Raw genomic sequence first — 24,732 nt, 5'->3', positions numbered from 1 at the left:
AAGGAAAAATAACATGTCCAGGCCATTGAGATAGCCCTGGATTTCAAGATCAGCTAAAAAGGCTCTTGGATATCAAGCAGAAGCTTGGGTACCTTAGTGCAAACCCCAGCCTCCCCCTCTTAAGCCGATGCCGAGTTCTGCTTAGGTATGGGGAAACTTCTGTCTGGCTGTGGTTTATTCTGTGCTGACCAGGCTTGCTTTAGAATGTAACTCTAACCTCAAAGTGGCCCCACTGAGGATTCAGGAGTTTATAGTAAGGACAGTGGAAGCTGGTGAAAGATTTGACATTGCGGAGTTGAAGGTCCTTCTGACGCCTGCGTGGAAAATGGATCAGAGAAGCATATATGTGTTACCTGAGGGTAGGAAAAACCTTATGCAAGATGGAAACCCAGCCATAAAGGAAATACATCAATTTGATATCCAGTTTTTAAGTTAGGGATAGTCAAAGCATAGATATGTACATATACATATAGAGAGATATATGTATAGGCATACATATGTAATTGTCATATTTTCCATACCTAATTAAATACTTTGTATAATATTCACAAAGTGAAAAGACAAATGATACACTGGAGAAAATTTTTGCAATATGTAAGGTAGACAAAATATTAATGTCTGTAGTATACAGAGAGCTTCGAGAAATGCTAAGGAAACTATAGCAATCCAGTGGCAAAATGAGGAAAGCCTATGATTAGGCACTTCTCAGGAATAGAAAGTTATAAGGCTAATACATATATAAATGAATCTTTATGGTGGCCAGGGAAGTTCAAATTAAAATAACAATCTGAAACTATCACCCACCAGATTGGCAAAAATAAATATTGATAATACCGAGTACTGGAGATGGTGTGGGGAAAAAAGCACTTACAAATTGGATGGGAATGCAATTTACTATAACTTTTGGGAAAGTGAGTTGGCATCATCAATTAAAGATACCTGTCTTCTTTAGCATAATCCCACTTTGAAGGATCTATTTCTTAGAAGTAAAAGCAATAACACACAAAGATATATATATAGATATAGAAAGATAGGTGATAGACAGATAGATGGATAGAGATGTAGTTAACGGCTATAGATATAAATACCTGTGCTTAAAAACATATATGTACGGCTTCCCTGGTGGCTCAGTGGTTAAGGAGCCGCCTACCAATGCAGGGGACACGGGTTCAACCCCTGGTCCGGGAGGATCCCACATGCCACAGAGCAGCTAAACCCGTGAGCCACAACTACTGAGCCCAAGTGCCACAACTACTGAAGCCCACGTGCCTAGAGCCCGTGCTCCACAACAAGAGAAGACACCGCAACAAGAAGCCCGCACACCACAACGAAGAGTAGCCCCCGCTCGCCGCAACTAGAGAAAGCCCGCATGCAGCAACGAAGACCCAACGCAGCCAAAAATAAATAAATAAATAAAATTAAAAAATATATATATATATATACACACACATACATATATGTATGTATGTTTATTGCAGCATTGTTTTTGGGAGTAAAAGCACAGGAAACAAACTGAATGATCATCAACAGGTGAATAGTCTAATTATCATATATCCACAGTATGAAATATTATGTGACTATTGTTAAATTTTTCTTTACTTGTCTTTGTATTAGCTCACTTGTTGCAATGAATGTACATCACTTTGGCAATGTAAGAAATCTAAGGTAATTAAAAGGAAAAGAAAAGCCTGTCTGCCCAGGTGGAATAGAAATTCCATGAGGCAGAGATCCTGTCCACTTTGCTCACTGCCGTATCCCCAAAACAACTAACACTTCCCTTGCAAACGGCAGCTGCACAGAATATGCTTGTTAAATGGACAAGTGAGCCCCTTCTCAGCACCACGGCTATAGTGCAGGTGAAGTGCTATCTGGGGAGTGATGCACAGAGTCAGGTGGGATGCTTGGTCACCAGGTGACCTAGTTACTGCTGGTTTTGCCTGCTCGGCCACTACCCTTCTCCCCAAGCTTGTTCTGGGGAACCACCCAGTCCCCACTGCCGTCTTGTTGGGAGAGTTAATCAAGCTGTCTGCCCGCCTGAGACCTAAGCCAAGCCAGTTGTGTTCTTTTGCTGAGAATTTCAGTGGAGCAGGACCGCCCAAGACTGACTGGGGCGGGTGGCCGGGGGGTGAGACGGGGAACTGCTAGAGGCAGCCTAGAGGCAGCGTCTGACAGAGGTGGACACTGGTGCTTGCACCGTATCCCTGGAGCTGCTTTCTGGCCGTCCCCAAAAAGAGTCTCCGTTTTCCCTTTGATTCTGAGTTCCCTCTTTCCCTTACCATCCTTTCAACAAATCCCAACCTCCCTTAACCCCAAAAAATTTTTTTTGCCATATCATTAACAGAGTTACTTTCTGTTGCTTGCAACCAAACTGCCCTAAAAATGATCAGAGACAGCTGGGAAGTTCTGCCACTCAGCCCCTTTCGTGTCCCTCAAAGCTAAGGTGAGATGAGTCCACTGTGCTCCAGGACAGCCCTGGTCGGCACTAGCTGTCTAGGCTTAATTATTAATATCACCCCTTTTAGCCTCCGGGTCTGAATGACAAATTACATGATCAGCCTACTTATAGGCCTCCTTTGGTTCCCATCACCTTGGTAAAGGGTGGAGAATCAGAATCATGGATTATCTCCTATTTTGCTTTATCTGAGACACTTTCCCAGCACAAGAGCAGAGAATCGTTTTTCTACTAATGTGCTTTCAAAAATTAGATTTTTCACTTAATTTGATAAATAACCGACACTTGAGGCTTACTCATTATTACTTTTGTGGCAAAATATAGACTCTTTGGTCCAATCTCCTCCATAATATTTTGAAAAGATCCTTTGGAAATTTTTTGAAATTTAAAATTTACCTCTTTCATCTTCCAGGTGCTTCTTCCCTTTGTGTAATCTCCATGATCCTTCATGAAAATGCTGAATCCGGTAAGTAGATCAGTCTCATAAGAGGGCAGGCAATGGTGAGGAACAGAAGCACCTGGTGACAGTTGTATTGCTGGGTTTCCAAAAGTGGATGGGTCCAGCACCCCTGAGGACCTCAAGTTTTATTGGCTGACGCAGCTGGGAAGAGTGTGTTGGAGGCCTGCTGTCAGAGCCCATCATTTTTGTGTCACACTTCAGCAGGGCTGTATCTGGGTTCAGATTCTCCAGTTTTCAATCACCCACCATATTCCTGGCACTGTACTAAAGCATAGTCCCCAAACTTTATTTTATCATTTCAACATCATCCTCATCCTCATCCTCATCTTCACCCTCATCCTCATCCTCATCCTCATCTTCATCTTCATCCTCATCCTTATCCTCATCTTCATCCTCATCCTCATCCACATCATCCTCATCTTCATCCTCATCCTCATCCTTATCCTCATCCTCATCTTCATCCTCATTATCATCGTCATTATTCCCATTTTATATATAAGGCCCAAGAGGCTCAAAAGAGTAAATTCTTTGCCCAAGGTCACACAACCAATCAGTGGCAGAAACAAGATTTGAACTCAGATCCTCCATTCCATGGCCTGTGGTCTCCCCACCACCCTGTTGGTGCTTGTTGTGGCTTAGGATCAGTTTCACCCATTCCTTTGCGTCCCTCATGGTGCACTTGTCCTGGGTAGGTTTCCTTGAGCCACCACATCTGAGGTTTACATCCATGCTGGGTTTTGTACTGCTCCCTTAAGGAAATTGCTGAAGCCCAGGACCTTAAGAAAATGTCTAAGGAAAAGTCCCTGCCCAGTGACCCACCTGTTCCAGTCCTGGGTTTATACCAAAAGAACTGAAAACAGGTGTTCAAACAGAAACTCATACACGAATATTCATAGCAGCACTATTCACAGTAGCCAAAAGGTTGTAACAACCTAAATAGCTATCAACTGGTGAATGGATTAAAAAAACGGTGGCCTCTCCCCACAGCGGAATGTCATTCAGCCCTAAAAAGGAATAAAATTCTGACACAGGCTACAACGTGGATGAACCTTGAAAACATGCAAAGTGAAAGAAGCCAGACATAAAAGGCCACTATTGTAGGATCCCATTTATATGAAATTTCCAGGATAGGCAAATCCATAGAGACAGAATGCAGATGAGTGGTTTCCAGGAAGTGGGGAAGGGGGTAATTGGGAGTGATGACTTAATGAGTTGACAGTCTCCTTTTGGAGTAATGAAAATGTTCTGAACTAGATAGTCGTAATAGTTGTACAACACTGTAAATGTACTAAGTGCTACTAATTGTACCTACAAAATGGATTAAATGGTGAGTTTTATGTTTTGTGTATTTTACTGCAATTTAAAAAAAAACAGTCCCTGCCCCAAATCTCCTCAGTTTGATATCTTTCTCCCTGACATTTCGCCTCTGGCACCTCCTGTCCCAGGTGCTAAATTCCAAATTACTTTGTGGCTTGAAGTCCTCAGTCTCCTGAATACAATATACTTGCCTTGAGAAGACAGCTTTGGAGAAATATTGGCCATCTTTGAAAATTAACCAGCCTTTTAAAATTTGTCTTGATTTCCTTTCTGCTGTACAGTTTGGAAAACCTGGTATTTATGTGTGGTTAAAAAAAAAGACGTTCTTTCTTTGCTGCCCAAGCAGCAGAAACTCCAGCAGGAATGCCGGCTCGTTGGCTCAACCAACCGGTGGCGTTTCCCCAGAGAGCCTTTTTTGGGGGACCTGCTGGCGCTTTCCCAGATGTGCAAGGCTGTCAATGTAGACTTTGATGAAGTTCTGAAGAACCCAGACAGGTAGGAAGACCAAAGGCCCATGGCAGGGTGAGCCACCCTTCTGGGAAGTGCCCCATGGTTAGGCAACTCTGACTGGGCAGGTGGGCTGTCCTGGGTAAGCAAGGAAGGCTGCCTTTGGGACCATCCCTTAGGGATGGCCAGGATCAGGGTGACAGCTTCCTCTGAGAATGTGGGTGGTGATTAAAGTCCAGAGAGATTGAGAAATTTTTTTCTAGATTTTCCTTTGTACTGGGAACGTTGGACCCTAACAGGATTCTAAGTTTATCAACTGATTTGTTGACAAACAAAGTGAGATGGTCCGGCTCAGAGTTTGAACCCCTCCCACGAATGCACACGTCCACCCAGCAAGGGGAGAAGCAGGCTTCCGCTCACCCGCAAAGTGTTCCGAGCCGCTGGCTTAGAGCATCACTCCTTCGGTTATGAGTTTTTATTTGCCTCTCCTGGGGACACAGAGCTGGATCCCACTGCAGAAGGAACACTTCACTTCCTGGCCTTTTGGATCTGCCTGGATGCTACTGCCTTCGTGGACTGGCACATCTGCCTTATGAGCACTCTGTCTGACCTACCTGGGCATCTACCTGAGTGTGGGCTGTGCCCTGGGCAGCACCTGGCACGGAAGAGCTCCTGGCTCCATGTTTGCTGAGCGAACATGGAAAGGGAAGCACATCTTCCCTTTCCAGGCCCACCGGCCAGCCCTGCTCGGTTGCCTCCCACCCCACAGATGACTATACCACACACATGTGAATAAACCAAAACCCATCTGGGTTTGGTCTCTAAATTATCTGATGACCCCAGCTTAGAAAAAACTGAGTGCTGTGAGTTGCAGTTTTTGGCATTGGTTACTCATAGCCTTAAACGATTTTGAACTTATTTTATATTTTGTTTGGTTAGAGCCCTGAAGACGTCTTAGAGTTCGTTGTGTTCCTTAGCATCAGGGCCAGGCCGGGCAAGCAGGCGCAGGAGTTGGGCCTGGGAATATAGGCAAACTGATCCAGAAACCTGAGGAGGGAGGCTGGGCTGCAGGGGCAGACGTCTTCAGGACTTGGTCTGCAGAATCGCTGAGCTAGGCTGGGGGTGATGGCCTGAGGGGTGATGGCCATTGGTGCTGGGCTTTTGGGCCATTAAACGTAGTCTATTTGACAGGGTTGGAATTCCTTCTCCTCCATTTACTAGTTCTGTGACCTTCAGCCAGTGGCTTAATCTCTCTGAGCCTCAGTTTCCTCATCTGTGAAATGGTGACAATAGCATCTCCCCTGAAGAGTGACCTTCAATCAGACAGTACATTAAAAATGATTAGTGCTGTTCCTGGCAAATAGTAGATGCTCAATAAACAGAGCTATTATCTTTATAGCCTAAGCAGCAGTCTTAGTTATTGATCCTGGTGGTTTCATTTGGGGGAGTGTCAGCCCTGTGCTCTGCCAGCCAATGACTCCATAGGTCACCCTGCCTCTTAGCACTTTCTCCAAATCAAAACACCTTGCCTCAAACACAGCAGATGCAGGGACTGGTCTGGGCGCTCTCTTCCCAAGAGAAGCTTTGCAGATCTGCCTCTCTCTTTGGTGATGCTGGGAAGCTGGGGGTCGGGAGGCAGGCTGAGGGCAGGTAGCCACTCAGGGCAGGCCGATCACTCGTGTAGCAGTGGCCAGCCGACCGAGGCTCAGCTCATCTGGGCAGTTTGGCTGCTCCACAAGCCTCTCGTCCTCTTCCTGAGACAGTGGGCTAGCCTGGGCATGTCCTTGTCTTGGTGACGGCAGAGGGCAAGAGGGCAGGCCCAGTTGCTCATCATGTCCACTCAGCCAAGGCAAGTCCCGTGGCCAAAGTCAAAGTCAAGGGGCAGGAAATACACACCAACTCTCTTGGGAGTCCTGCAGGACAAGGGTATGTTAATTGGGGCCATGGGTGTAGTCTACTACAGTGTGGGAGGAGCTGATTTTCTTTAATAAACACAACATTTTATTTTCTTTATTTTCACAGTGGGGATTTGTTCCATGTGATTGTGAGAAACATAAACTTGGAAAGCACAACAAAAGCTTTATTTAATTTAGGTAATAAAATAAAGGGCTTACTCCTGGTAACACTTCTGTCCTTTCAGACTTGTCAGCTAACAAGGTCGACGGTAGGGGTGGGGGGTGTCTGGAATTGTACCTGCGACACACACGGGCACCTTCCCCGTAGCTCTCTGGCTGCCCAAGCAGCAAGCCCCTACTTGCCGTTGACGCTGTTATTGTTGCTTCTTCCACTTGGGAGCGCTGTTGACTTTGATGGGAGCTGGACCCATCTATATTTTACTAGTTCTGTAAAGCGTCACTGGCCGTGGAAAGCTGAGTTAACTAGCTCTGAGCTTCCCATTTATTTCAGATACGTAATTGTGCTTCTCATATGTCAATGCCCCAGGTTCTGCCCAGCTAGCCAGTACTTCTGGTTGTGTCTGTGGGTTTCCATGATGCCGTGAGCTTTTGGCTCCAGAACTCAGAGATGCTATACAGGAACCTCAGGTTCCTGGTCTTCGTCATGCTTCCTTCCACTGGGACTGGGGTGTGGAGTACGGGGAGAAGGGGCCTGAGAGATGAGGAAATGCTAACCTCCTTGCAAACAACCTAACCTTTTTGTGCCTTAGTTTCTTTATCTGCAAACTGGGGATGCTGTCTTACAGAGTTGCCATGAGAATTATATGACATAATTCATTGAGAGCTTAGAACAGTATCTGGCAAATAAACACCCAATTAACATGTGTCATTCAGTGTCCCTGGAGTTCTCTGGTACGTGTGGACACAGCTAACATATGAACCCAAAGATCCAGGATGGAGGAGTGTGGCTGAGGAAGGAAGCTCTAGGTCAGAGGTCCCCACCCCGCAGGCCACCGGTCCGTGGCCTGTTAGGAACCGGGCTGCACAGCAGGAGGTGAGCTGCGGGTGAGCGAGCGAAGCTTCATCTGTATTTACAGCCGCTCCCCATCGCTCACATTACCGCCTGAGCTCCGCCTCCTGTCAGGTCAGGGCGGCATTAGATTCTCATAGGAACGCGAACCCTGCTGTGAACTGCGCAACCAAGGGATCTAGGTTGCGCGCTCCTTATGAGAATCTAACGCCTGATGATCCGAGGTGGAGCTGAGGCAGTGATGCGAGCGCTGGGGAGCGGCTGCAAATACAGATTATCATTAGCTGAGGGGTTTGACTGCACAGAGACCATAACAAATCAATTGTTTGCAGACTCATCTCAAAACCCTATCAGTGAGCGGCAAGTGAAAACAAGCTCAGGGCTCCCACTGACTCTGCATTATGGGGAGTTGTATAGTTATTTCATTATATATTACAAGGTAATAATAATAGAAATAAAGTGCACAATAAATGTAATGCGCTTGGATCATCCTGAAACCATCCGCCCAGCCCTGGTCCATGGAAAAATTGTCTTCCACGAAACCGGTCCCTGGTGCCAAAAAGGTTGGGGACTGCTGATCTAGGGGGCTTGGGCCCTAGGAAAAGGTGACCCTGCCTCATGTTTTTTCCCATTCTGACTGCAATGCCAAGTCCACTCTGAGGTTGGAAGGAGGTCATGCTAAGAGGCAAGGATGCAAAGAAGGGACCCCTAGATTTTTATCGGAGAGCTGGGACTGGAGACCCATGATCCACGGTGTAGAGCTGATAGGAGAACAGTGTCTGCTCAGTGCCAGGCGTCCCGAGCATTAACTCTTTTACTCCCCCAGTGACTGCCACGTGGTCCTCATTTCCCTCCTACAGAGGGAAGAACCAAGACCCAGAGGCAGGCCCAAGGTCTGCAGGACTCTTCCTGGTAAACCAAATTGGAGTTTTGCATGTTGAAGGTATCAAGTCAAAAGCCCTTTGGATGGTCTGCTGCAGGAAGTCCATATGTCCATGAGAAACGTATGGACTTTCCCTTTTACCCTCTGTTTCCCCATCAAGGTAGTGAGCCCCAGACTAATGGCATGTTCCCAGCATCCCCACTTTATCCCAGGCCACTTGGTCCCACAGGGTGAAGAGGACAACTCACAGATGCCATGTGTCCCATTAGCTTTTCCAATGGTCCTGAAATGAGCCTCAGCTTTGGGAGCTACAGAGTCCACAGGATACATGGTATATCTTGGCAAGCAGCCAATACACCAGGAGGAGGCAGTGTGGTTACTTTTGTTGCCTGGCATCTCCTGGCTCAACTGATGACAGTGAGGTTTGTGAGGGTAGTTGAGGTCATGGCTGTTGCCCCAACAGGACAAAGTCTGTCGTTCCATTTTGAGGTCACAGTCTGAACTCCTGACCTTAGCCAGCTCTTCCCAGATGTGTGACCCAAGCCACCAGGGGGATTGAGTCTGTCTTGGGTCAGGCCCACTGCTCCTGTGGGATAAACAACTCAAGCACCCACCACCTTCCTGAGGCTGAGTCACTTGTAATCACCATCTCTGCTTGGAAAGGGCAGCATGTGGTCAATATTATTCTGGACGCAGGCTCTCTGACCCAATCCCCCCTGCATACACTCTGGCCCATAAGGATTTCTGGCATCACTGGACAACAGCATGGCAAATGTGAGAGTGGCTGGTGTGGTCAAGTGTCCCTTGGCTGGTTGGCTTTCTTGGGATGACTGTCTTCAAGCTGTGAAATCTGTGACTCCAGTTTTGTTTCATTTCCTTGCTTAGCAGGGTGAATATAGTGTCTATGGAAAAGCAGCTTATCTTTGTCATCATCCAAGCGTTGATATTTATCGAGCACTTGCATGATGGCTGTGCTGGGGCTGCCGGGGTAAATAAACGCCGACTCTGTGGGATGCAGAGCCTGGTGCAGAGGGCGCGTGAGGAAACAGGCGACCAGAAGACCCTGGGGAAGGAGTTTTAACAGGGACAATCCCAGGGCGGGCTGGGGAGGGCCGCCAGCCCAGCCTCCCCAGAGGAAACAACAACTAAGCTTATCTGGAAGGATGCGTAGGAGGTCATCCAGTGAAAAGGTGAGGGAGCTGCGTGTCCGGGAGAGTAGAAGCAAGAGGTGATGGGTTCAGGCTGTTGAAAAGGGCTGGAGCAGGGAGTGGAAAGGGATGAGATTGCAGAGACAGGCAGAAGCCTGCTAGCCGCATGAAGGAGGTTGGCTTTCCCCCGGGAGCACTGGGGAGGCAAGGAAGGATTCTCCGCAGGAGAGAGGCAAGACCAGATTTGCATTTCAGGTGGCTCCTCAGGCTGCAGTGTGGGCTGTGCATTAGAGGGGACCACATGGAGGCCCGGAGACTGGCAGTGACTGGGGGCAGAAAATGGTGGCTTGGATGAAGGTCAGAGCAATGAGGGCAAGGATTCACCCAAGGACAGATGGATGAATTCAAAAGGCATTTCATTAGATCTGGGCAAGTGATCAGGCGAGACAGCGTTCCGGGTGCTGGCCTGGGCAGCTGGAGGCTGGTGATGCCACTTCCTGGCAGAGGACTGGGGCTCAGTTCAGGGTAGATTCTTTTTTTTTTTTTGGCCACACTGCAGGGCTTGCAGGATCTCAGTTCCCTGACCAGGGATTGAACCCAGGGCCACGGCAGTGAAAGCCCAGACTCCTAGCCACTAGACCACCAGGGAACTCCCTCAGAGTAGATTCTGTGTTTAGACTGTGGGCACACTGAGACTGGAGCATGCATGACCCTAACCAGAAGTTTTGCTGAGTTAACTTTCCAGACATGCCAGGACTCTCTCTCCCTTTTCTCCAGCAGTTATTTATTGAGCACCTACTATATGCTAGGCACTGTTTTAGACACTCACCCAAAGAGGTGTCATTTAGGCAGCCAGATGTAGCCTCAAATGCCTCCTTGGTAAGATCTACCCGCAAACTGAAAACAGGAATTAATGTTTTGAGCCGGTCATCAGACAGAGCTTACAGTTTGTCAAATTGGCAGACACATAGTGACCTGAGGAAACTGTCCCAAAGGGAGAGATATGATAAGACTGATTCATTTATGCTTTAGGGATGCTTACACTGGAATCATCCATGTTGCAGATGAAGAAAAATGTCAGTATTAACCCCTGGATTTTTTGTTTGTATTTTTTCTTGAGGTTATGCATTTCACAAATTCAGAAAAAGTTCCCTGAGAATTTGAAGAACAAGGCCATCCAAAGCGGGGAGGCAGGTGAGTTCTTTTCACCAATGGATTCGTCAGAATGTTGCTGACCTCAGGGGTAGCTTATGGTCTTTATGGAAGGAAACTAGACCAGAGGCCTGGTGACTAGTCTGTAAGGTCTGTTCCTGCCCACTGCACAGTGTCCCACGTGTAAGAGGTGACTGTAAATATTTCCCAAATGCACAATGGATGAAACTGCTTGGCAAACACATTTTCATATGCTAATGGCCATGATAAATACAGACCTGCCAATGTTAATAAATGGGCTTTGGATTGGAAGACTAAGCAGAAGCCCATCCAGCCCGGGGCAGCTGTTCTGTGTCCCTCTGGGCTTTAATCAATTATGACTTGGATGTCCACATCTGCACTCATCCAAGAAGACTTATCTGAGGTAGGATGAGGAGTCAGACCGGGTCTGTCCAGCTGGGAAAGGCTCGCTGAGCCCCACGAGGAGCCTGGACAGGTCAGCTTCTTGATGGCGCTTTTTTGGATAAACCCCACCCCACAGGGTGTGGCTGTCTAAGGTCAGAGCCAGCCTCCTTCCCCGGCAGAGGCTAATTGATTTCTTCTCACCAGTCAGCTCTGGTTGATGGTGGGAGCTGGGGGTGGGGGGTGGGGGATGAGGGGTGGGTGGGATGGGGGTGTGTGAGAAGTAGTGTGAGGCCGCCTCCGGGCTCAGGAGAAAGAGTTCCAGATCAGTTGTGATGTCTGCCCTGCATTGCCATCCTGAAAGCGGAAGGGGGCGCGGGGGACCCACTTTATCCGCAATTCTGCCCTTGCCTAAAATCACCATTACGGGGCAAGATTCCTTTTAATCCGCATAGCCAGGCTGTCACCTGAGGTGACCGGAGATTTGAGATGAAAACCCAGGTTCTCAACTCCCAGCACCAAACAATATCATAAAGTTGGTGAATAACAATAATAATAACAGGAGAGGAAACAGGTACCCAAAGTCATGCAGTCAAAATAATAGCAAAGCCAAGAAATACGTAGATGGGGCTCGTGAACCTCAAGGTCCTGTCCGGCGCTGGGATTTAGGGTTTGGGGGGAATCACCCTGAGCATGGCTCCCTTCCCCCCAGCTCTGTGCTAATTCAGGGGTCCAGCCTGCAGAGCCCCTCTTGCCCATAGCCTCTCATGTCTCACCTGGCCAGGCATCCTTGGATCCTCCATCTACCCTCCTATTCAAGTCTCTTCTTTTTTTCTTATCATCTATGCCACCCCGGGTGAGACTCCCCAGCATAAAGCCCTTTACAGTTTGCAAGTGACCCTCCTCACACTGTAATCCCATTTCACGCCTGTGAGCTGGGCTTTCTGATGATGTCCATCCCCTCGAGAAATGCAATGCTGATGAGAACTCTGCCCCCTGGTGATGGGGTTTTTTCTATGACATTCAGGTGGGTAATAATTAGACACTAACAGCCCAGTATTTTTCAACAGGGGACCAGGTAGCAATTTTGCTCCCCAGAGGACACTTGGCAAAGTCTGGAGACATTTTGGGTTGTCACAACTCCTGGGTGGGGCGGGTGATACTGGCCTCCAGTGGGTGGAGGCCAGGGATGCTGCTAAACGTCCTACAGCACAGGACAGACCCCTCCACAGAGAATTATCTGGCTCCAAATACGAACAGTGCCGAGGCTAAGAAACACTGCAATGGGGGAGGCAAGGTGAGGCCCCCTCCAAGAATGTCACAGCCAGCGTCCCTGCCCCACGAAGCTTTTTCCAGTCCCCAAGTTGGAGGGCAGCTTGTGTGCCTCTGTTGGTTGGCAGCTCTGGTGGACATTTACCGCTTTCTAAGTTACCTTGTTCCCATCGGATCCGTTTGGGAGCCAGGAAGCTCCCCGTGACTGTCACTTTGTTCCTAGCGAAGCCGCCTGCCCCCTTGTTTGCTCGATAACGGGATGGACAGAGAGTACGTGGGAAAAGGAGTGAAAGCATCTTCAGGTCGGGGGGTCGTTAAAATGTTTGCTCAGCATCCTTTCCTCTCCTCAGCTGTGATTCTCAAATGTCTTGGCTTCAGATGGGAACTGCATCAGACCCGGCTTTTTCAGTCCGAGACCTTGGCCAAGTTTTACATGACTGCCCTGGCCCGGGGCAACGCAAACCCTGAGAAGCTTCTGCAAGGTACGTTCTCACCCAGAGCAGGACCCCCAAGGGCTCTCTGGTTAGAGAGGCCCCAGCTTGGCGTTCGGTTATCTGTTTGGGGACCACGGTCACTCTGGCAGTTAAGACCAAGGCTCATGGTGTGATCTCATTACAGGATTGACCTCAGTCTGCTCGGCTATAAAATGGGATAATGGTTCTTATTGTGTTTCATTGTGGAGGAGGTAACAGGTGTGAAGTTCTAGAACAACACCTGGCACATAGCGAGTGGTCAGTAAATGTCAGTTCTGTTCTCATAATAACCCATTCTTGTCCACCAGCTATGATGGAGGCCCTCCCCACTTCTTTGAGAAGAGAAAGGGGGTTGTGTTGAGTCTTCTGATGGGCTTTCTAGAAAGAAGGCATAGTTCTGACATCTGTGGCTTGTTTGGCTCTAAGTGTGCTGGTTGGAGGTTTACAAGTGTACATCAATTTCATTTTTTCTTTTCCTTTTCTTTCTCTTTTCTTAACGCCACCTCATACCCCAAAGTATTTAGGTCACGTCTTTCTTTTTCGCTTTTTTGGAATCTTAATAATCCCCAGCTGCCCCTTATCTGTCCCATAAGTTCCTCTCCTGCAGCCTTGCCAACTTCTTCTCAGGTAATATAGATTGGCATCACCTCCAGACAGCTCATAAACAGGTGCCATGGAACATTCAAGGTCTCCCAAGCAGCCAGCATGCCAGTCAGGATGGGATTACATTTCCAGGACGTGGCAGTAAAGCTCTGATATTCTGGAGCCAGACAGGCTGCCGGAGCCCCCAGTCGGAAGACAGAGCCTGGCTGCCTGCCGGCATCTTCCCGGCCACAGAGCCTCTGACTCAGCTCTTCCCGGCCAAGCTGGGAGCCAAGAGCAGGCCGTGGCATCCCCATAGAACTGTAACAGGCTTCACACTTATGATCTTCCTGAGCCTTTGTCCCAGTGTCTTCAAACGTGGGACTGAGCTCTTTCTCCCATGGCCCCTGTGCCCAGATCACAGCTCTTCCTGGGCAACCAGTGAAAGGCCACTGGGGTCCAGACAGTGAGTACAATGAAAATCAAGAGAATATGGAAGGGAAAAAAGGAGTTTTCATGTTTTTAGTAAGTCTAGAATGGTCCCACTTAGATTTGGCCCTACTAAAACAGCTGCTCTAATCCAAGCCCCCTGCTAGAGGCTGGGCCCGGCTGGGGGACATCAGGTCACGTGCAGGGATGAAACCTCAGTGCCTGGGCTGTCACAGCTTCCCGGGGTCTCCCCTGCAAGCACCACCAACTGCGTCAGACCCTGGGACTCGTGTCTCCCAGGCTTTCAGTGGGTACAGTCCCAGCCCTTCATGTGCCTTCGATGATGGTTTCTATACGCATCTCACAGTTATTGCTTTTCTGTTCCTGAGAACATGAGCGTCATTCTCCTGGAGTGAGCAGCAGAGAAAGTTTCTGACCAAGCCCTGGAGTGGTGGGTGCTGAGGAGACACAGCTCCCCTGGAGCAACCCTGTGCTGGCCACACGGGGCTGTCCCAGCCACTCACGTTCATGTTCATTCCACCCAGAGTCCAGGATCGGCTGTACCATAGCAGCATGTGTTTATTCTCTAGGAGGATCCAAAAGCAAACGACCCTCTTTTACTAAAAACAAACCACTTTGGTTTGGGGGCACCTCAGAAGCGTATGATCAAATTATCACTTTCCTATCAGATTGTGAAATTTTACTTACAGAAACTGTCTTCCACCTACTCTGACGTAGCTGATAATATTCCTTCCTCCCTTCAAGAGCTGTTCAGTACTTAACTTGTGCCAGGCATTGTGCTAGGAACTTAATGTCGGGGGGTGGGGGACAGACAAGCCCACCTGAAGTGACGATAAAGCGTGAGAAATCGTGTGATACATAATGATCCTAACGATGCCTCCTGAATACCCGCTACGTGTCAGTCACTTGCCAGCATCCTCTTGTTTCCTGCCCCCAGTGGGGGTGAGTGACAGAATGGAGCGGGCAGAGGGGAGGCTGTGCAGAGATCCAGGGGAGGAAAGTGAGCCAGAGCCGGAACAGGGCCTGGCACTTAGTAGGTGCTCAATAAACACTGGCTGAATGAGAGCCTGAACAGGACCAGGTGCCAAGAATGTGGTGAGGGAAGGCTCGATGGTCTTGTTTGCCTCAGGGAAATGGACCTTTGTTCTCTTTTTTCTGCATTCTTTGTAGCTGCAAATTGTGACCTACTTTGGGCTCCTGACTCATGTCACTTGCATGACCTGGCACCCTGAGCTCACTGGCCATGGAATCCATTCATCCATCGATTGGGCCAATACTCATTGAGCACCAGTGTGTGCAAGACTGTGCAGGGCCTGAGGTGGGATGGCAGGTTCACCGTCCAGTGTGCCTGCCCAGCCGATAGTAAACCAACAGATACTCGGTGTATTGGCAGGTGGTTGGTCCAGGAGGGAATATAAAGCCAGTATGGGGGGAGGTGGTGGTGTGGAGCTCCCTTCCATAGCAGAGGGTCAGGCGGGCCCCTGATGGGGAAGAGAGGGAGCTCCACAAATCTCCTGGGCAACAAACCACGAAGAGGCAGGTTTGGGACCTGGTGAACTGGAGACTAGTGGGAGGGTCTTGGGGCCGCTGGAAGGGCTCTGGCTTCGTGCCAAAGGCATGGGACACCGCTGGAGACCCGAGGGCACCATGTGTCGTACCTCACATTTCAGAGTAACTCTGAGTGGATAGTGGAGGCTGGCGGGGATGCAGGGTGCCCCTTCCCTTCCTCCTGGAAGCCCTCTGTGGCGGGGGTCCTTTGTTTGGAGCTCCGTGGGGCAAAGTCTCAGGAGCCGCTGGGAGGACGCCTGGTCCCACACTCATCCTTCAGCTGATGGTCCTTGCGCTCTTGCCTGGTGCCAGGTCTGAGCTAGGTGCTCAGGGCGCAGAGATGATGGAGGCCCACCCCTGGCCCTCTCGCTGCTCACAGCCTAATGAGAGGAAGGGGGGAGGGGGGAGAGAGAGGGGGAGGGGGGTCTGTATCAGTGTCCCGGTCTTGACAGTCACAGTGGCTGTGTCAGATCATCGGGGAAGCTGGCCCAGGGGGACACAGGAACTCTCTGTACTATTTTTGCAACTTCTTGTGAGTCTTCAACTATTTCAAAAGAAATAATCATTTCAACAATGCATCCACTATACCAACAAGCAAACAAAAATGAACAAAATACAGCGTGATCCACGCCAAGATCAAGGCTGCGTGAGTAGTTGTGGGGCCGCACGCTGTACCTGCACAGGTCACTGTGGCTGTCACACCTGCGCGTCCTCGTCCTGTTCCCTTCGCTAGCTCAGCTGCCCGGGAAGATTAAAGAACAACGCCCTGTAAAGAAGACGATCGTTTCCTTGAAGATCAGTGACCCTCTGGTCACCGAAGCTGGTAACGTGCACCTGTCCTCGTATTCTGAGAGTGTCGTTGAACAAACTGCCTCTCAGATTTGAAAAACAAACAAAACACCCCAAACTGGAGGCACACAGTGTTCAGTGCCTCTTTGTTAAAAGTAGCCAAGCAGGGCTTCCCTGGTGGTGCAGTGGTTGAGAGTCTGCCTGCCGATGCAGGGGACATGGGTTCGTGCCCCGGTCCGGGAAGATCCCACATGCTGCAGAGTGGCTGGGCCCGTGAGCCATGGCCGCTGAGCCTGCACATCCGGAGCCTGTGCTCTGCAATGGGAGAGGCCACAGCAGTGAGAGGCCCGCGTACCGCAAAAAAAAAAAAAAAAAAAAAAAAAAAAAGCCAAGCAGCGCAGGGAAGAGGGGAAGGAGGCTGGCACAAGGTGGGGAAATAAAAGAAGGGGGAATTCTGCTAAAGAGAGGCCCCCGTCCTTGTACAGAGGAGTGAGGAATGCAGAGGAGGGACGAAGAGGCGGGCCACCCAGACAGACCCAGGGAAGGTGTCACTGCTTTCCTGGGCGCAGATGCCCAGGGAAGCCCTCAGGCCCACGCTTGTCCGTATGCAACACTGACCCACCCCTTCCCACCAGGGTCCCTCCCTGGCTGGCTGCTGGCAGCAGAGACCTCCCCCAGGGGCCTCCCTTGGGCTCAGCCCCTCCCCATCCCATCCCGGCCACCTAGACACACCTGTTAACAGGTGTTAACGCACCGTGCTGTCACGTGCCATCAGGAAATTCTCCACATAATAATTATCCACACCAGTTGTCCTCAGAGCCCATGGGACTGCACTACAGCACTGCTGGGGATCAGGTAGAACTCGGAATAAGCTGAGTCCACGGACTAGCAAATGTATCCCCGCTCGTCCCAGGAGTCCTTAACCTTTTTGAAGATCCCAGACTCTGAGGAAAACCCGCTGTAATGATGTCATCTCCAGAGAACACAAAACACACCTCATGCACACAGCACTGTGCACACCTTGGGGTAGCCACCTCCCCGCACAGGCCCCAGACCCCAGGTTAGGAGAGAACCCCTGAGGCACGGGCTCAGGACAGGCTCACAGGAGATTCTTTCACAGAAGCTCCATGTTCTTTAGCTTCATCCTCAACTGCTTTGGGGGGCTGGGAGCCCAGGCAGCATCTGCGCCCAGGTCAGAGCCGTTGCGTTTTGTCTAATGCATCCCCGACCCCCAGCTCAGGGACCCTCATCCAGCGGGGAGGGCACCTGTGCGTGAGGGATGCGGGGCTGCAGAGCCCCATGCTGGCCCTCAATGCTGCCTCCCCAAGCCCTCGCCGTGGCCCTGAAGAGTCTCTACCTGCGCGAGGTAAAGGTGAGCGTGGACGACGTGCTGGGCGTGCTGGCTGTAGCCCACATTCTTCAGTTCCGCAGCCTGTTCCAAAGGTAAGGAACCGTGGCAAGGCGCGGCCAGGGCCAGCCCCAGGTGGGATCCAAAGGGGCCCTCCCGGCCCAGCTCATGGAGCATCCCTCTTCCGTGGTCTGGGACATCTGGGGTTTCTTTGCATAGAACACAAGTTTGAGTCGGCCATTAATGCTTATGGAAGGTAAATGAACCAAATGGAAAAGCCCTGATGGGATTAATTCTTCTAGAATATTTTGTCCCTTCTCTTGGGCTTTTTCAGGGATGTGTGCTTACTGCACTCACGTCCTGAACACAGAGGTGGTATCTGATCGCTCTTCGAGTTCCAAATTCCTGATGCAATTCAACAGGGAGGAGGTTTAGGGCAGGGATGCTCTGCCTGACTTGTTTCACCACCCTAAGCCTCAGTTTCTTCATTTGAGGGAATGAATGAATGAATGAATAAATGAATGAACGAACATCCCATCTTAGCCCAGAGAGGACATCAGCTGCTCTGTAAAAGGCAGGGTCAGGATCTCTTCCAGGGACCTTGCAGGTTTCAACTCACTTTCTACAGAATCCATACAGCCACATTCAATCCCAGAGATTTTTTTGATTTGGTGCCTCATTCCTGGGGGCACCTGAAATGACTCAGGCCAGATCCTCAATCTGGAGCATCTCGAAGCCTCATTGGGGATGCAGATGCCCCGTGAACCCAGGGACGCAGGCTTTCAGAGGCCTGGACGTGGCCACAGAAGACACGCGGAGGGGGCCAGTCTTGAAAAGGCACTCCAGTGTGTCGGCCTGGCCAGACTATGGGGTGGGTGGCTGGCTGTGAGGGATGGGAGGCCCGCCGTCACAGGCAGGGACAGGTCGTGTAGAGTCTCGGGGAGAACCAAGGAGTCTGGCCTTGACCCTGCGGGTGATGGGGTAAAGTCTGGGTTTTCTGAGAACCCCCACTCCCCTCCCATGTGTGTCACGTGACTTCAGCTCCACATAACCTTGTGACTGATAATCACCACTAAATGCGCGCACGCATTTCTGAGCGGCTATTTCCTGGTGCTGTGCTGGAAGATAACTCTGGCCCCAAACCTGGAAGGCCACCTTCCCTCTTGGAGTGGGGCATCTGGCCACCTTCTGTCTGTGAGCCTCAGCTGCCCTACGGGAGGCCCAGATTCAAAGCCCCATCTTCCTTCCGGAACCATAGCCCTGGCTTATCTGGGGTGGAACCAAGAATGGCAGATTCTTCATTTCCTTCCTCCTTTGCATGCCTTGTCTTGAATGCCGGAGCAGGGAGGGCTCTGGGTACTGAGCCAAGCCTATCATTCCACTGATGAACAAACCTAGGATCGCCTGGGGCTGATGGGCCCTGCCCAGAGATTCTACAGATAATTGTGGTGGGGCTGGAATCTGAGGCCGGAGCTGGTGGGGCTGGAATCCGAGGCCGGAGCCAGACGGGTCTGGCACACAGCTGGGCTGGGTCTCGCCTGCCTTTGAGAGGCTGATGGTACAGTTGGCAGGGGTGTGGCAGTGCAAGCCTCAGTGTGTGTGCGCGCACGCGCGCGTGAACAGAAATGCCCCGGGTCACTCTGATAGCATCACAAATCCAGGTGCTGGATGGGATCCCAAAGGCCATCTTGGCTGAACCCCCAGCCACTGCAAAATCACCCAGATGGCTGCTTGAGTCTGAATCACGCACACTTGAGGCCACCCATCTCTAGGGGATGAAGTGTGTGCGTGCGGGTTACACAGGGTGCAACGATAAATTTAATAATGTTCTTTCTTGATATTGGCAAAGTCTTCAAAATGCAACTGAGTAAAAGCTATTCTTCAGGGGTGTGGGTGTTGGTGGTAATGAGCTCCCCAGCTCTCGCTGACCTGGCTTAATTGAAGAATACATTTTAGAATATGTGCAAGACTTACCAGATATCCTTTAAGCCTTTGTCCAAGAGCAACATGTATCTCAACTGAGTTTAGGATAACCATTGAGTAATAATGAGTTCAAGATTTTGCTTCTGTATGAGAGCTCAGTAGCTATTCTCTGGTGCCCTGTTTGATGACACGAACATGCCTTAAGAAAATTGCGCTGGAGACTAATCTCAGCTGTGACAGGTGAGTCACTGAAACTCTAGCCCAGCATATCCACCCCACCACACGCCCTGTCCACCCCAGCTCATCTCCTAGTCCTGCTCCCCCTCACTGTACTGCATCTGGGATCTCCTTGATGTTCCTTCAAAGTACGACCCCTGTCCCTGCTTCAGGGCCTTTGCACATCCTGTTTCCTCTTGGAATGCTGGTCTCCCAATTCCTGGTCTGAACAGTTCTTTGTTCTCCTCCTTCAAGGTTTAAATGTCACTTTTCTGATCATCCCCCCACCAGGTCAGATTCCCCCTTTTTCACATTCCTATGGCACCTTGTTCTTTGACTTTTTAACCCTGAACACAACTGTAATAATGTGGTTACATGTCTAAATGTTTATTTAACATGTGTTGGGCCCACTGGCTTTATTCTTTGTAACCCAAGGGCCTCGCAGGGTGCCTGGCACATAGTACGTGCTCAGTAAATAGATCTTTGATGAGTAAGTGAAGCAAGTAAATGAGGCCTAGTCATGAAAAGGACGGAGATTTTCATCAGAAACTTGCTTTTTGAATCTACTCTCGTACAGAGAGGAACAGGACTGGGAGCCCCTCCCTCTACAGCTCCACAATGGTCTGTACAGGAAGAAAATACCTCCAGAAGGGGGACAAACAAATGGTCACCCTGGCTAAAATTAAAACTCAGTAAGGCACCTTTAGGTGCTTAATCTCTAAACAGTAATACTTCTCCCTGGTGCCAAGGCTACGTTGTTTCCTTCAGAAGGATTTGACCTTAGGCCTCACCTCCCTCAGCCCAGAGCTCTTTGCAACAAGCCTTGCTGGTCTTGTCCTCCAGCCAAATGTCCACATCCCTAAAATAAGGCTCTTTTCCTTCCCTTCCCTGAAAGGTCTCTGCTGCCGGCGCGGAGTTGAGGTAAAACCTCTGGGGCTGCCCGCTTCCCTAAAAGCAGCCTGGGGGCCTCCAGGAACAGCAGTTGTCTCTCTGCAGGTGTGTGACCACGATGATGAACGGACTCACGCCGGGCACCATCAAGAACTTCTACCTGGCCGGCTGCAAGGTGAGAGCAACCTGGACAGGGCACGTGGCACCTGGGGGGTCCTCTGGGATTTCAGGCCCAGCTCCAAAAAATCTGATGGCACCAACCTAACAGTGCCAAGTGAACAATCTTTAAAAATCAGTTTATGTTTAAAAGAATATTTTAGCACTCCAAAAAGTAGAAAAGCTTTAATCTGGGGGGTGAGGGGGTGGGGAGGGGAAAGTCAGCGTTTCTTGCCAAAACAGCAGACAACATTCCAGGACATTCTTGGCGGGGTTGAGGGAAATTTGTCGCCCCCTGGGCTCAGTCAGGGTGTCAGGGTTGGCAGTAAATGACGTAATCTAACACTCTCATTATCAGAGGAGAAAACTGAGACCCAAGTGGGGGGGAGCGTCTGTGATCAGTCAGAGACCTCAGTTCAGAGATTTCAGCTTGCAAGCCCTGTGGTCAAACCACTTACCTAGCTGTGTGACCTCAGGCAAGAGCAGGAATTTTGGAGCCTCAGTTTTTCCCTAGGTAAAATAGGAATAATAATGAACCGACCTCCTAGGGTAGCAGTGAGGATTGATTTGAATCAACCTAGTGCAGTGCCTTGAGCATAGCAGACACTCAGATAACGTGGGTTATCTGCTGCAGTTTATGTTTTGAAGAAGCGCTTTGAGCAGGGCTGCAGCACGGCCTTCCCGAGAGCACGCGTGTAGCATCGTCGCCTTCCAGCAGAGGGCGCTGCGAGTTCAGGGACTCCTTTCTCCATGCGCTTTTCTTGCCTTCGCAGTACAAAGGAGAGCCGCTCACCACTGCCTGCGAGAAGTGGATGGAGATGAACTTGGTCCCTCTGGTGGGGACACAGATCCACCTCCGGGAACTCCCGCAGGAGCTGCTGCACAAAGTGCTGAGGTCCCCCAGGTGAGAGCTGGCTCCCGGCGAGCTGCCCTTAGGATGGGGGGAGGGAGGTGTTAGGGGGGCCTGCACCCACACCCCTGCTGGACATGCCCAGTGTGCAGTGCCTTCTCCATCCCAAACGTCCGTCCCTCCTGGACAGCCTGGCCTCGGGGGGGCCCAACGTGGGTACTGTGCTCGGGCATGGGGAGGGGTGCTATTCATCAGAGTAGGGACCCTCGGGGCTCCCGCTGTCTCATTACCCACCTGGTAATTAATTAATTGCCTACATAACTTTTTAAGACTCTGTCAATATTAAGACACATTCATTGTGGAAAATTTGGAAACCAGGGAAAAGGGAAAAAGGAAAAAGCTCTCACCCCGAAATCAGTTTCTATCTCCAGCCCTGAACAGCTCTAGACTCAGACATTCCACTGCCGGTGTGACCTTTTTGACAATTAAGGCTAAAACCCAACTCTCGGTGCCCTGCCCTTTACTGCACGCCCCGCCCTTTACTGCACCCCCCACCCAGTATTCCTTGACGAGCTGCTCAAGCCCCTGGGGGACCACTTCATCCTCCCGCACAAGTGCAACTCATCTCTGTGGGCCTCTGCGTGGGCACCAGCCAGAGGCCAACCTTCCAGGCCTCTCGTCTGGACCAGCACAGGGACCTCTAACTCAGGGTCTTCCAGTCGCATCTTTAACCCAGGGGGCTTTGGCTCTGCCGATCCGGCTGCTCTGTTGTTACCCATGTGGCAACCACAGGGCTTTCCTTAGACTCCGGCCAGTGCCTGGCCTTTTAGGTTATTTCCAGTATTTCATTGATATAAATAGTACCTTCATGACATCCTTCAACGTACATTTATTTTCATCTCATATTATTTTCCCACAGTGAATTCCTAAAAGTGAAATTACTAAGCCAAAAGGACTTTGTTTTTATTAGTATTTAAAAAAATATTTTATTTGAAAATAATTTCAAACAAATTAGATAACAAGAAAAGTACAAAGAATATCTCAGTACCCTTTACCCTGCTTCGTTCACTCTCTGTCCTGTTTGCTTTATCATTTGCATCTGTGTGTGTATCTATTAACACACATTGCATAACACATATGCAAGTTGCATATATCATGTTCCCTTACCCCTGAATGCTTCAATGTATATTTCCTAGTAAAGAGAATTTTTCTGTTATAATCCCAATGAGGTTAACAACTTCAGGAAATTTGACATGGAGGTGATACCTTACACAATGTGATGCATTGCCTCGACACCATCCTTTATAGCATCTTTTTTCCTCCATTGCAGGATCAGGTTAGGAACACGTATTGCATTTAATTGTTGTGTCTTTGGGGGACTTTTTAAAAGGCTCTTGATACCCACTGCCAAGTTACCAAGATGGTATTCCCTTTGGGTGAATTACAAAACTGAAGACAAAATTCTACGAAAAATTGTGATGGTATATTAGGAAATAAATGTTTCCTCATGCATGTGTGGTGGAAAGCGTTCCGATTTCAAGAATTAGACCTGGAAGGATTTGTTCTCCTGTTGGTTTGAATTGACTCAGTAGCTTGCAATGCCCTCAGACTTACAGGGAAGTGAGGTTGGTAGAACAACGTTCTGGGTTCTGGTGTTGAGGGATACCTCGAATGTCTGTATTATCTACGAAGACCTCAGGAACTTGGGCCCCAAGAGCAATGCTAGGCCCTGGCAGGGGGGAGCCGGGGGCTCCCAGGGTCATTTTGCCCTGCTCTCCATGGCTTTTCCACAAGTGCATGCGCCCCACCCTTCATGGAGCAAAGGTTGTGCAACCCTTGAAGAAAAGATAAACATGACAGCCCTTAGACTTTTCGTGACACTGTCCCTCCCTTGGAAAGACTGAGTTGTCTCACCCCGGTAACATTTAACCAAGGAAGGGACAAAGAATGTCTGACCACAACCAGAATGTTAGCGATGGGATACGCCCTAGAAAAGGCTGGCTGGGCAGGACAAGAGGTCAAGAACGTTACGTGTCAAGCGTCTAGACTCACAGGTTTGGGGAGACATGACTGATGTGGACACTGGGTCCTGCTTCTCTGGCTCCACCCCAGGAGCCAGTCTGTCTTCACAGATAGTGCCGGGCTACCTGGAGGGAGGGAAGAGCCTGTGAGGCCTCGGGCATGTCGTCAGCGCATGTGCCCCGGAGGGACCAGGCCCTCAGCTCCTGGACCTCATGCTGCCGTCTTGTCTTCGGAGGTGAACTCTCCTCACCTGGTTGGTGTCCAGCTGCCTTGAAGCTGGAGGGAGGTGGGGAACAGAGGGCATGTAAAGAGGGGCCTTGGGCCACACCCAGTGCCCGGGGAGATGGTTAGAAATTTACCAGGCTTGGGCTCCTCATCTTAGTGGCTGGTGGGCCTGACACCACGGACCGCACCTGCTTAAGAAAGGACCTTCGGGTGAATTAACTTTTACTGAGCACTTCTGGGTGTGTGCTGTGCTGTGTGCACCGTCCCTTTTAATCCCCACAGTGCTGTGCGGTAGGTACAATGATTGTCCCGAAGATAAGAGGGATGATAAAAGACAGGGCTAGGCTCGAGCTCAGGGCTCCCGTCTCCAAGGTCCAGGTCCCACCCTCACTGCTGCACCGTCTCCTCATTTGTAACAGAGGCCAGGTTTCCCAGCAAACAGAACTCAGCGAACACTGGGTTGTCCTGGGAAGTCACATGGCCCCAGGGCATCTGTGTGGAAAGGCCAGCCGGGGGTCAGGGATGGAGAGTCCCTCAGCCCCACTTAGGGTAGACTGGGACCCACCCCTCATTCGTGGGCGTGATGCTTGGGTCTCTAAGCCTTTTCAGAACAACATCTGTCTCAGCAGGTGCTTCAACTTCAAGGCCATTCACCTTCCCCATCCGAAGTCCCTTTGACCTCATCTTCCTTTGAGTTTTCTTTCCATCTTGTAAATGACCTGTGGTAAAGCACACAGTTTCCCTGACCTCCTGGGCCTCTGGTTTTCAGTCAATTTTCTCCTTAAAGGTCACCACTCGGTG

General features: G+C 50.0%; 1 protein-coding gene across 1 annotated transcript in view; it reads left to right on the top strand.

Moving 5' to 3' along the window:
- The first annotated feature begins 2,402 nt into the window (after positions 1 to 2,402).
- BTBD16 (BTB domain containing 16) overlaps positions 2,403 to 24,732 on the top strand; it is a 44,938-nt gene continuing 22,608 nt past the window's right edge. The window contains exons 1-9 of the mRNA XM_060098658.1: positions 2,403 to 2,440; positions 2,865 to 2,918; positions 4,576 to 4,724; positions 10,753 to 10,826; positions 12,809 to 12,940; positions 16,245 to 16,334; positions 17,629 to 17,743; positions 20,784 to 20,853; positions 21,608 to 21,738. Of these exons, the coding sequence (XP_059954641.1) occupies positions 2,901 to 2,918; positions 4,576 to 4,724; positions 10,753 to 10,826; positions 12,809 to 12,940; positions 16,245 to 16,334; positions 17,629 to 17,743; positions 20,784 to 20,853; positions 21,608 to 21,738 (779 nt within the window). The 5' untranslated portion in view covers positions 2,403 to 2,440; positions 2,865 to 2,900. The remainder of the gene's footprint in view (positions 2,441 to 2,864; positions 2,919 to 4,575; positions 4,725 to 10,752; positions 10,827 to 12,808; positions 12,941 to 16,244; positions 16,335 to 17,628; positions 17,744 to 20,783; positions 20,854 to 21,607; positions 21,739 to 24,732) is intronic.

The sequence above is a fragment of the Mesoplodon densirostris genome, chromosome 1, assembly GCF_025265405.1.
Source record: "Mesoplodon densirostris isolate mMesDen1 chromosome 1, mMesDen1 primary haplotype, whole genome shotgun sequence".
Classification (NCBI taxonomy): domain Eukaryota; kingdom Metazoa; phylum Chordata; class Mammalia; order Artiodactyla; family Ziphiidae; genus Mesoplodon; species Mesoplodon densirostris.
The sequence above is the reverse complement of the archived record's forward strand: the minus strand, read 5'-3'. Positions and strand labels throughout refer to the sequence as shown.